Source organism: Rana temporaria, chromosome 3 (assembly GCF_905171775.1).
Source record: "Rana temporaria chromosome 3, aRanTem1.1, whole genome shotgun sequence".
Taxonomy (NCBI): Eukaryota; Metazoa; Chordata; class Amphibia; order Anura; family Ranidae; genus Rana; species Rana temporaria.
In genome coordinates this window covers 376,147,397-376,159,357 of record NC_053491.1, presented here as the reverse complement: position 1 = coordinate 376,159,357, position 11,961 = coordinate 376,147,397, and the positions used below count along the sequence as shown (strand labels likewise).

The 11,961-nt window shown below is 44.6% G+C and overlaps 1 protein-coding gene across 3 annotated transcripts in view; it reads left to right on the top strand.

Moving 5' to 3' along the window:
- The first annotated feature begins 353 nt into the window (after positions 1-353).
- Positions 354-11,961, top strand: part of ARNTL2 (aryl hydrocarbon receptor nuclear translocator like 2) — a 75,179-nt gene continuing 63,571 nt past the window's right edge. Inside the window, exon 1 of one of the 3 annotated variants that reach the window (XM_040345584.1) lies at positions 354-559. In XM_040345584.1, coding sequence (XP_040201518.1) covers positions 448-559 — 112 coding nt within the window. In that variant the 5' untranslated portion in view covers positions 354-447. Of the gene's footprint in view, positions 560-2,070; positions 2,163-11,961 lie in introns of those variants that run through there. The other 2 variants (XM_040345582.1, XM_040345583.1) reach the window with 2 other exon arrangements.

Genomic DNA, 11,961 nt, shown 5'->3' with positions numbered 1-11,961 from the left:
CGTTTTCATCATCCTCATACTGAGAATTGCAGCTTGGCGTGTGGATGTTTGTTTCTCAGCACATTGGGTCCCTATAAAGTCAGAACTTCCTTGTGCTGATTCCCAGAATACAGGTCACATGACCACTTCCAGGAAGAATTTCCATAAACTGTAATTACATTGCATTGCATTGTGCGCAAACCAGACTGGTAGCTTTGGGTGGCTGAAGACTCTTATAATTAAGCTGAACTTCGGGCACATATAATAAAAAACTATGTATGTAGTTATGTATCTAATAAACATTAGGAAAAAACAATCTGTGTGTTTTAAATACAACCTAATTATGTTTTACTGTATTTTCAACCTTGTGAAATTGTCTGTACAGCAGTACTCTGACTGGGAGAGGGAAGGGGACAGGAGGGGAGAGCAGACAGAGGACCAGCTTATCAGTCTGTTACTGCTTTCTCAATGTCCTATCAAACTGCAGCAGAGAAAAGAGATGCCACCAGAAAGGACTGTGTTATAGCAGAGCAGTGTACATCCCGGGACTGGATGGACAGAGATACAAATCCTTTTGCACGTATGACAACTTTAATCTGTGTATTTTATTTGTATATTTAGCTGTTTGGTGTAAGTGGAGGGCTGTGTTCTGGCTGTGGTCCCTGGCTGTGCTCTCTGTCTCTCTCCCTGGTTGGGGGTCAATGTTCTGTCTGTGGCCCCTGGATGGGATCAGTTCTCTGTCTGTGCCCCCCCTGGCTGGGATCAGTTCTCTGTCTGTGCCCCCTGGCTGGGATCAGTGCTCTGTCTGTGCCCCCTGGCTGGGATCAGTGCTCTGTCTGTGCCCCCCTGGTTGGGATCAGTTCTCTGTCTGTGCCCCCCTGGTTGGGATCAGTTCTCTGTCTGTGCCCCCCTGGTTGGGATCAGTTCTCTGTCTGTGCCCCCCTGGCTGGAATCAGTTCTCTGTCTGTGCCCCCTGGCTGGAATCAGTTCTCTGTCTGTGCCCCCTGGCTGGGATCAGTTCTCTGTCGGTGGCCCCTGGATGGAATCAGTTCTCTGTCTGTGCCCCCTGGCTGGGATCAGTTCTCTGTCTGTGGCCCCTGGATGGGATCAGTTCTCTGTCTGTGGCCCCTGGATGGGATCAGTTCTCTGTCTGTGGCCCCTGGCTGGGATCAGTTCTCTGTCTGTGGCCCCTGGATGGGATCAGTTCTCTGTCTGTGCCCCCTGGCTGGGATCAGTTCTCTGTCTGTGCCCCCTGGCTGGGATCAGTTCTCTGTCTGTGCCCCCTGGCTGGGATCAGTTCTCTGTCTGTGCCCCCTGGCTGGGATCAGTTCTCTGTCTGTGCCCCCCTGGCTGGGATCAGTTCTCTGTCTGTGCCCCCTGGCTGGGATCAGTTCTCTGTCTGTGCCCCCTGGATGGGATCAGTTCTCTGTCTGTGCCCCCTGGATGGGATCAGTTCTCTGTCTGTGGCCCCTGGCTGGGATCAGTGCTCTGTCTGTGGCCCCCTGGCTGGGATCAGTGCTCTGTCTGTGCCCCCCCTGGCTGGGATCAGTTCTCTGTCTGTGCCCCCCTTGCTGGAATCAGTTCTCTGTCTGTGGCCCCTGGCTGGGATCAGTTCTCTGTCTGTGCCCCCTGGCTGGGATCAGTTCTCTGTCTGTGGCCCCTGGATGGGATCAGTTCTCTGTCTGTGGCCCCCTGGCTGGGATCAGTGCTCTGTCTGTGGCCCCCTGGCTGGGATCAGTGCTCTGTCTGTGCCCCCCTGGCTGGGATCAGTTCTCTGTCTGTGCCCCCCTTGCTGGAATCAGTTCTCTGTCTGTGGCCCCTGGATGGGATCAGTTCTCTGCCTGTGCCCCCTGGATGAGATCAGTGCTCTGCCTGTGCCCCCTGGATGAGATCAGTGCTCTGTCTGTGGCCCCTGGTTGCGCTCAATCACTTTGCGTTTCCCGTCGCTTTCTGATTGCAGAGTGGGCGTTTCCTTTCGCGAGAAGCATTGCGGTTGTCTTGGAAACATACGGCCCCACCCCCTGTCACTCTCGTGGGAAGGATCCCAGCAATAATCTGGCCGCTGGACGGGCGTGGGCGGGGTATCGGGAAGGGGCGGGACCGTGCGGCAGTGCGGGCTGCTCAATGCCGGCTGGCCGGGATCAAGATGACAGCAGCCGGGGGGGACGGAGACGACCTGCCGGGTGAGTGTGTGTCGGTGACAGCGGAGATCGGACCGTGTGTGTGTGTGTTGCCTGCTAGAGATCCGCCTATACACCGTCCAATATATCATCCTACACAGCGCTCCGTATAGACTTTCCCATGTCCTCTGGCTCTATAGAGTACCGCATACACCCGCACAGTGTTCCCGATCATCCCCCATGGAGTACTGTGTGACATCTCTACATTCTATATGTGACAGGACTATATAATACCCCCGATCATCCCCCTATATACATTCCTGTGTCATCCTATACATTCTATATGTGACAGGACTATATAATACCCCCGATCATCCCCCTATATACATTCCTGTGTCATCCTATACATTCTATATGTGTCAGGACTATATAATACCCCCGATCATCCCCCTATATACATTCCTGTGTGACATCTATACATTCTATATGTGACAGGACTATATAATACCCCCGATCATCCCCCTATATACATTCCTGTGTCATCCTATACATTCTATATGTAACAGGACTATATCATACCCCCGATCATCCCCCTATATACATTCCTGTGTCATCCTATACATTCTATATGTGACAGGACTATATAATACCCCCGATTACCCCCCTATATACATTCCTGTGTCATCCTATACATTCTATATGTGTCAGGACTATATAATACCCCCGATCATCCCCCTATATACATTCCTGTGTGACATCTATACATTCTATATGTGACAGGACTATATAATACCCCCGATCATCCCCCTATATACATTCCTGTGTGACATCTATACATTCTATATGTGACAGGACTATATAATACCCCCGATCATCCCCCTATATACATTCCTGTGTCATCCTATACATTCTATATGTGTCAGGACTATATAATACCCCCGATCATCCCCCTATATACATTCCTGTGTCATCCTATACATTCTATATGTAACAGGACTATATCATACCCCCGATCATCCCCCTATATACATTCCTGTGTCATCCTATACATTCTATATGTGACAGGACTATATAATACCCCCGATCATCCCCCTATATACATTCCTGTGTCATCCTATACATTCTATATGTGTCAGGACTATATAATACCCCCGATCATCCCCTATATACATTCCTGTGTGACATCTATACATTCTATATGTGACAGGACTATATAATACCCCCGATCATCCCCCTATATACATTCCTGTGTCATCCTATACATTCTATATGTAACAGGACTATATCATACCCCCGATCATCCCCCTATATACATTCCTGTGTCATCCTATACATTCTATATGTGACAGGACTATATAATACCCCCGATTACCCCCCTATATACATTCCTGTGTCATCCTATACATTCTATATGTGTCAGGACTATATAATACCCCCGATCATCCCCCTATATACATTCCTGTGTGACATCTATACATTCTATATGTGACAGGACTATATAATACCCCCGATCATCCCCCTATATACATTCCTGTGTGACATCTATACATTCTATATGTGACAGGACTATATAATACCCCCGATCATCCCCCTATATACATTCCTGTGTCATCCTATACATTCTATATGTGTCAGGACTATATAATACCCCCGATCATCCCCCTATATACATTCCTGTGTCATCCTATACATTCTATATGTAACAGGACTATATCATACCCCCGATCATCCCCCTATATACATTCCTGTGTCATCCTATACATTCTATATGTGTCAGGACTATATAATACCCCCGATCATCCCCCTATATACATTCCTGTGTGACATCTATACATTCTATATGTGACAGGACTATATAATACCCCCGATCATCCCCCTATATACATTCCTGTGTGACATCTATACATTCTATATGTGACAGGACTATATAATACCCCCGATCATCCCCCTATATACATTCCTGTGTCATCCTATACATTCTATGTTCTATCACCCCCCATAGAGTACATATATTTATAGAGAAAGCTCTGTGCGATCTATACACTGTCCTAAATAACTCTTCCTTTACTACAATTACTCTGTATAATACTTCCCTTTATCCTGTGTGATCCTTTACATTACTACTATACTAGAACAATACTTATTGATATTATATTATAACATGACTTACCCCTGCTTTATGAGGCTTAACTTTACGCCGGACGTACGCCTTACGTAAACGACGTAGATTACAGCGACGGGCGTAAGTACGTTCGTGAATCGGCGTATCTAGGTCATTTACATATTCGACGTGTAAATCAATGGAAGCACCCCTTGCGGCCAGCGTAAATATGCGCCCAAGATACAATGGCGTAGGAGACTTACGTCGGTCGTATCAAGCCAAATTTCAGGCGTATCTTGTTTCCTGAATAAGGCGCATAGATACGACGGCGCATCCGTGGACATCAGAAGATACGTCGGCGTGAGTCCTTTCTGAATCCGGGCCGAAGGCTTTATTTCATTTTATATAGCATCATATAATCTACTCTGTATATAGATAATACCCTATAGGGTTCTGTATAATCATATACGTTGCTCTCTGTAATAATATTTCCCGTTTTTATTTCATGATCCTGTGCATTTCTTTTTATAATACTTCCTATTATCACCTCTAAAGTACTTTATAGTCCACTGCATTTCTATCTATTTTACCAACTACTACCATCAGCAGAGTGCTATAGGGTCTTATACATGAAATGCCTATAATCACCTGCACTGTGCTCTAAAATCCTATACATTACTCCTCCTGATGGTATTATCACCTGCAAAGTACTATAGGATCATACACATTACCTGTTCAATACTATAGAATTCTATTCATTATATCTTGTGATATGATCACCTGTGTAGTACTATAGGGTCCTTACAATACTCTGATAATATCACCTGTGCAGTACTATAGGGTCCTTACACTATGATAATATTACCTGTACTATAGGGTCCTTACAATACTCTGATAATATCACCTGTACATTACTATAGGGTCCTTACAATACTCTGATAATATTATCACATGTGCAGTACTACAGAATCCTATACATTACTCTGATATTATCGCCCGTACAGTAGTATAGGATCCTATACAATACTCTGATATTATCGCCCGTACAGTATTATAGGATCCTATACAATACTCTGATATTATCGCCCGTACAGTAGTATAGGATCCTATACAATACTCTGATATTTTTACCTCTACAATACTATAGAACTCTATACATTACTTCCTCTGATATTATAGCCTGTGCAGTACTATAGGATAAGAGGAAATATTTTCTTGACAGCCGCACTCCAAAGAAATCGTTGCCTTTATTTGTAAAAACAGGAAAAGCACTACAAGCCATAGCAAACTGAACAGCTGACGCGTTTCACACTACACTTAGTGGTTTCTGTGAGAAGGACTATCACAATTCAGATCCACCTGGAGCGGTAACCTCCCTTTTCCCCAGTACTATAGGATCCTATACATTATACTACTTTATACCATCTGATAATATCACCCATACAATAATATATAGAGTCCTTAATCCTTACAGATAATATCACATGTACCATACTGTATTAATTTATACATTACTCCTGCTGAATGTATTATCACCTGTGAAGTGCTAGAGGATCATATAATTGTGAAGTCTGATAATATTCTCACCTGTACAGTACTATAGGATCCTATACATTACTCTGATAATATTCTCACCTGTACAGTACTATAGGATCCTATACATTACTCTGATAAACGATCACCTGTACAGTACTATAGGATCCTATACATTACTCTGATAATATTCTGTCCTGTACAGTACTATAGGATCCTATACATTACTCTGATAATATTCTGTCCTGTACAGTACTATAGGATCCTATACATTACTCTGATAAACGATCACCTGTACAGTACTATAGGATCCTATACATTACTCTGATAATATTCTGTCCTGTACAGTACTATAGGATCCTATACATTACTCTGATAATATTCTGTCCTGTACAGTACTATAGGATCCTATACATTACTCTGATAAAATGATCACCTGTACAGTACTATAGGATCCTATACATTACTCTGATAATATTCTGTCCTGTACAGTACTATAGGATCCTATACATTACTCTGATAAAATGATCACCTGTACAGTACTATAGGATCCTATACATTACTCTGATAAAACGATCACCTGTACAGTACTATAGGATCCTATACATTACTCTGATAAATGATCACCTGTACAGTACAATAGGATCCTATACATTACTCTGATAAATGATCACCTGTACAGTACTATAGGATCCTATGCATTACTCTGATAAATGATCACCTGTACAGTACAATAGAACTCTATACTTTACGTTACTTCATCTGATAATATCACTTGTGCAATACTATAGGATCCTATATGGGACAGTGGGTTCTGTCACATTACACTGTCACTCTATACATTATACCTTCCGATAATATCATTTGTACATTATCATGGAGGGATAGTGCCCCAAGGGCCAGATAAAGGCAAGCAAAGGGCCGCATCCGGCCCTCGGGCCGCAGTTTGGAGACCACTGCTATAGAGCATGTACCCTTATATTCTGTGCAGTACTTTATAATCATGTACCATATTCTGTACAACAAAATATATAATTAGTATCTCACAAAAGTCAGTACACCCCTCACATTTTGTAAATATTTTATTGTATCTTTTCATGTGACAACACTGAAGAAATGACACTTTGCTACAATGTAAAGTAGTGAGTGTACAGCTTGTATGACAGTGAAAATCTGCTGTCCCCTCAAAATAACTCAACACACAGCCATTAATGTCTAAACCTCTGGCAACAAAAGTGAGTACACCCCTAAGTGAAATGTCCAAATTGGGCCCAAAGTGTCTATGTTTTGTGGCCACCCTTATTTTCCAGCACTCCCTTAACCCTCTTGGGCATGGAGTTCACCAGAGCTTCACAGGTTTTCACTGGAGTCCTCTTCCACTCCTCCATGTTGACGTCACTGAGCTGGTGGATGTTAGAGACCTTGTGCTCCTCCAACTTCTGTTTGAGAATGCCCCACAGATGCTCAATAGGGTTTAGGTCTGGAGACATGCTTGGCCAGTCCATCATTTTTACCCTCAGCTTCTTTAGCAAGGCAGTGATCATCTTGGAGGTGTGTTTGGGGCGTTATCATGTTGGAATACTGCCCTGCGGCCCAGTCTCTGAAGGGAGGGGATCATGCTCTGCTTCAGTATGTCACAGTACAGGTTGGCATTCATGGGTTCCCTCAATGAACTGCCGGCAGCCCCAGACCATGACATCCCACCACCATACTTTACTATAGGCAAGACACACTTGTCTTTGTACTCCTCACCTGGTTGCCGCCACACACGCTTGACACCATCTGAACCAAATAAGTTTATCTTGGTCTCATCAGACCACAGGACACGGTTCCAGTAATCCATGTCCTTGGTCTGCTTGTCTTCAGCAAACTGTTTGCAGGCTTTCTTGTGCATCATCTTTAGAAGAGGCTTCCTTCTGGGATGACAGCCATGCAGACCAATTTGATGCAGTGTGTGTTGTATGGTCTGAGCACTGTCCTGTCCTGTTAAACCACTGTATAGTCTTGGCCACCGTGCTGCAATTCAGTTTCAGGGTCTTGGCAATCTTCTTAGAGCCTATGCCATCTTTATGTAGAGTAACAATTCTTTTCAGATTCTCAGAGAGTTCTTTGCCATGAGGTGCCATGTTGAACTTCCAGTGACCAGTATGAGAGAGTAGGAGCGATAACACCAAAATTAACAGATCTGCTCCCCATTCACACCTTAGAACTTGTAACATTAACAAGTCACATGACATCGGGGGGAGGATGGCTACCTGGACATTTGGCCATTTTCACTTAGGGGTGTACTCACTTTTGTTGCCAGCGGTTTAGACATTAATGGCTGTGTAGAGTTATTTTGAGAGGACAGCAAGTTTACGCAGCTATACAAGCTGTACACTCAGTTTTGTCACATGAAAAGATATAATAAAATATTTACAAAAATGTGAGGGGTGTACCCACTTTTGTGAGATACGGTGTGTGTATGTATGCATGTATTAATGTATATAATATATTTCCAAAACTGTTTGGGGGCACTCGAGAAGAGGAGAATAGGGGCCACTCTGTGCAAAACCCTTGCACATAGGAGGTAAGTATACCATATTTGTTATTTAAAAAAACAAAACAAACCAAACCTCTACAACCCCTTTAAAGCCGAGTTATATATTAATTTTTTTTTTATTTTATAATCATTAATATTTTTTTTTATAATGAATATCTTTTTATTATAACTGTTATATATAACTTATGTTTTTAGTATAAATCGCTGCTTGATTTCTAACCAAAAAATAATTTTTTTTCTTCTTTACTGGCATTTCCCATATTGCTTGTGGGCATGTGAAGCCCACAAGTACTATCTTCCGGGATACGGTGCATTCTGAGCGTCCAGCATGCACCGCTCGTTCTCGCGCATGCGCAGTATGTTCAGGCTTGCAGCGCCGTAATCTGACATTGCTATCACAACGGGCGGCGATGTTTTGGAACTACATTTGGCAATATAGTGTGTGTGTGTGTGTATATGTGTGTGTGTATGTATGTATGTATGTATGTATGTATGTGTATGTGTATATATATATATATATATACAAATTTTATCATTTCACATCAGTCCCTGTTTTTCAATGAGCCTACAATCCAAGGTCCCTAACTCCGATTTATCCATACTAGGGTCAATTTAGACAGGAGCCACCAATTTAACCTACGAGCACGTCTTCAAAGTGTTGTAGGGAACCAGAGTAGCCGGAGGAAACCCACGCAGGTCCAAGGAGAACATGCAGGTGGCAGGGTTTGAATTAACAACCTAAGGCCCCTTTCACACTGGGGCGGGAGCCGCGGTAACGGTATAGCGCTGCTATTTTTAGTGGCGCTATACCGTCGGATTTGCCGCGGGATTCGGCCGCTAGCGGTGTGGTATTAACCCACGCTAGCGGCCAATAAAGGGTTAATACCGCCCGCAATGCGCCTCTGTAGAGGCGCATTGCGGGCGGTATTGCCGCAGTTTCCTATTGTTTTAAATGGGAAGGAGCGGTATACATAACGCTCCTCTCACCGCTCCAAAGATGCTGCTGACAGGAGATTTTTTTCACTTCTGCCAGCTCCCTCCGGCTTTCACATTGAGGTTGCTGGGCAGGAGTTTTTCAGGCGGTATAGCAGCGCTATTTTTAGCGCTGTACCGCCTGAAAAACTCCTCAGTGTGAAAGGGGTCTTAGTTCAACTAGGTGGAAGTGCTAACAACTTAGCCACTGTGCTGCCCAGTACTCTGAAAAATCCTGTGCCTTGACCCTCGTAGCTGTATATCTGTTGTGTGAGATCATATAAGCAATGTTACTTCTTACTGTGGAGTGAAAGTTCACTTCTGTGCTGCTCACTGTTCTTGCTGCAGTGGAAGCTGTACCTGAGGGCTTGCAGTACAAGGATCTCCCTGCTCCTACCCTCTCATTCTGTGGATCTTCTACTACTTAAAGCGGAGTTCCAGCCTTTTTTTTATGTTTATTAAAAGTCAGCAGCTACAAAAAGCATAGCTGCTGGCTTTTAATAAACAGACACTTACCTGCTCCACTGTACAGCGCCACCCGGAGTTCCGCTCCTCTCCGCCGGCGCCTCCATTCTAACTGTGAGCACCCAGCCGTGACAGTTTTCGGCTTTACGGCCAGGCACTCACTGCGCATGCGCGAGCGGCGCTGTGCTCTGTGAGTGGTCAGACGATCGCCTGGGACCTGTCACGTGTCCCAGGCGATCGCCTACAGGGAGGGGCCGCCGTAGGCGATATGATGTATCGCCCAAGCGGTCCCTGGGCGGAAGGAGGAAGTGGGACAGGAAGTCCCACTCCTACTGAAGCCCCCACTCAGCCCACCCCACTCCAAAAAAAATGACATGCCAAATGTGGCATGTAAGGGGGCGAGGAGTGGTTTAAGCGGAAGTTTCAATTTTGGGTGGAACTCCACTGTAAATATTACTCCTGCAGTTATCAGACCACCATTCATCAGGGGGGCTGCTCTAGAAAAAGAAACCTTGCCTCTAAAAAGATGGTCACAGAAAAAATAAAGGACAAGATATGGTACATTATTAAGGGAACCCACAGGCAATACTGAGATCATTCTTTGCCCTCTACCTGGGATTTTGGGCACTGCTTTCACAGTTCAGTTCCTATTTAACCACTTGAGAGCCAGGCTATAGACGAAAGACGTCCACAGCGCTGCTCTCAACTGCTGGGTGGACGTCCCTGGACGTCCTTTCATGTGCATTCCCCGCGCACGCCGCTGGGGGCACGCAGCGGGGAAACACTGTGCCCGGCGCATCGCTGAGATGCCGATGCGCGTGCCTGGCGGCCGTGATGTCTGCCAGGTACCCGCGATCGGCAGTGACAACAGGGACGAGGAGCTCTGTGTGTAAACACAGAGCTCCATGTCCTGTCAGGGAGAGAGGAGACCGATGCTGTGTCCCTTGTACATAGGGACACAGCATCGGTCACCTCCCCCAGTCAGTCCCCTCCACATACAGTTGGAACACACCCAGGGAATACATTTAACCCCTTCCTCACCCCCTAGTGTTTAACCCCTTCCCTGCCAGTCACATTTATACAGTAATTAGTACATTTTTATAGCACTGATCGCTGTATAAATGTGAATGGTCCCAAAATTGTGTCAAAAGTGTCCGATATGTCCGCCGCAATATCGCAGGCCTGACAAAAAAAACGCAGATTGCCACCATTACTAGTAAAAAATAAAAAATATAAAGAAATCATAAATCTATCCCCTATTTTGTAGGCGCTATAACTTTTGCGCAAACCAATCAATATACGCTTATTGCGATTTTTTTTTTTGAACAAAAATATGTAGAAGAATACGTATCGGCCTAAACCGAGGAAATTTTATTTTTATTTTTTAAATGGGATATTATTATAACAAAAAGTAAAAAATATTGTGGTTTTTTTCAAATTTTTTTTTTTTGTTTATAGCGCACACAAAATAAAAATCGCAGAGATGATCAAATACCACCAAAAGAAAGCTCTATTTGTGGGAAAAAAATGATAAAAATATAATTTGGGTACAATGTTGTATGACCGCGCAATTGTCATTCAAAATGGCTGAAAGCTAAAAATTGGTCTGGGCAGGAAGGGGGTTTAAGTGCCCAGTAATGAAGTGGTTAAAGCATCCAACTTCCAAGCTAAATCACCCTCTGTTTACTCAATGGGAGACTATTGCTCTTTTCAAACAAGCACTTGGAGCCTCGAGCGTCGATGAAGGGGAGCATTGCAGCTCTTGAAACATATTGGCCCAGATTCAGGTAGATCCGCGCAATATTTGCGTGGGCAAAGGGCAACGAGTTTTGCTCTGCGCCCACGTAAATATTTCGATTTGCCCGCGATTCACGGAGCAGTAGCTCCGTAAATTGCGCGGGCGCTATGCTAATTAGCCCTGCGTAAGGGCGCCTAATGTAAATGATCCCGCCGGGGGCGGGAATCATTTAAATTAGGCGCGCTCCCGCACCGAGCGAACAGCGCATGCTCCGTCGGGAAACTTTCCCGACGTGCATTGCGGCAAATGACGTCGCAAGGACATCATTTGCTTCTAAGTGAACGTGAATGGCGTCCAGCGCCATTCACGAATCACTTACGTAAACGACGTGAAATTTAAATTTCACGAGCGGGAAGGGCGGCTATACTTTAGCATTGGCTGCTCCTACTATTAGCAGGAGCAGCCTTACGCTAAAGTCGCCGTACGGAAACTCCGTACCTTGCGTGCACAG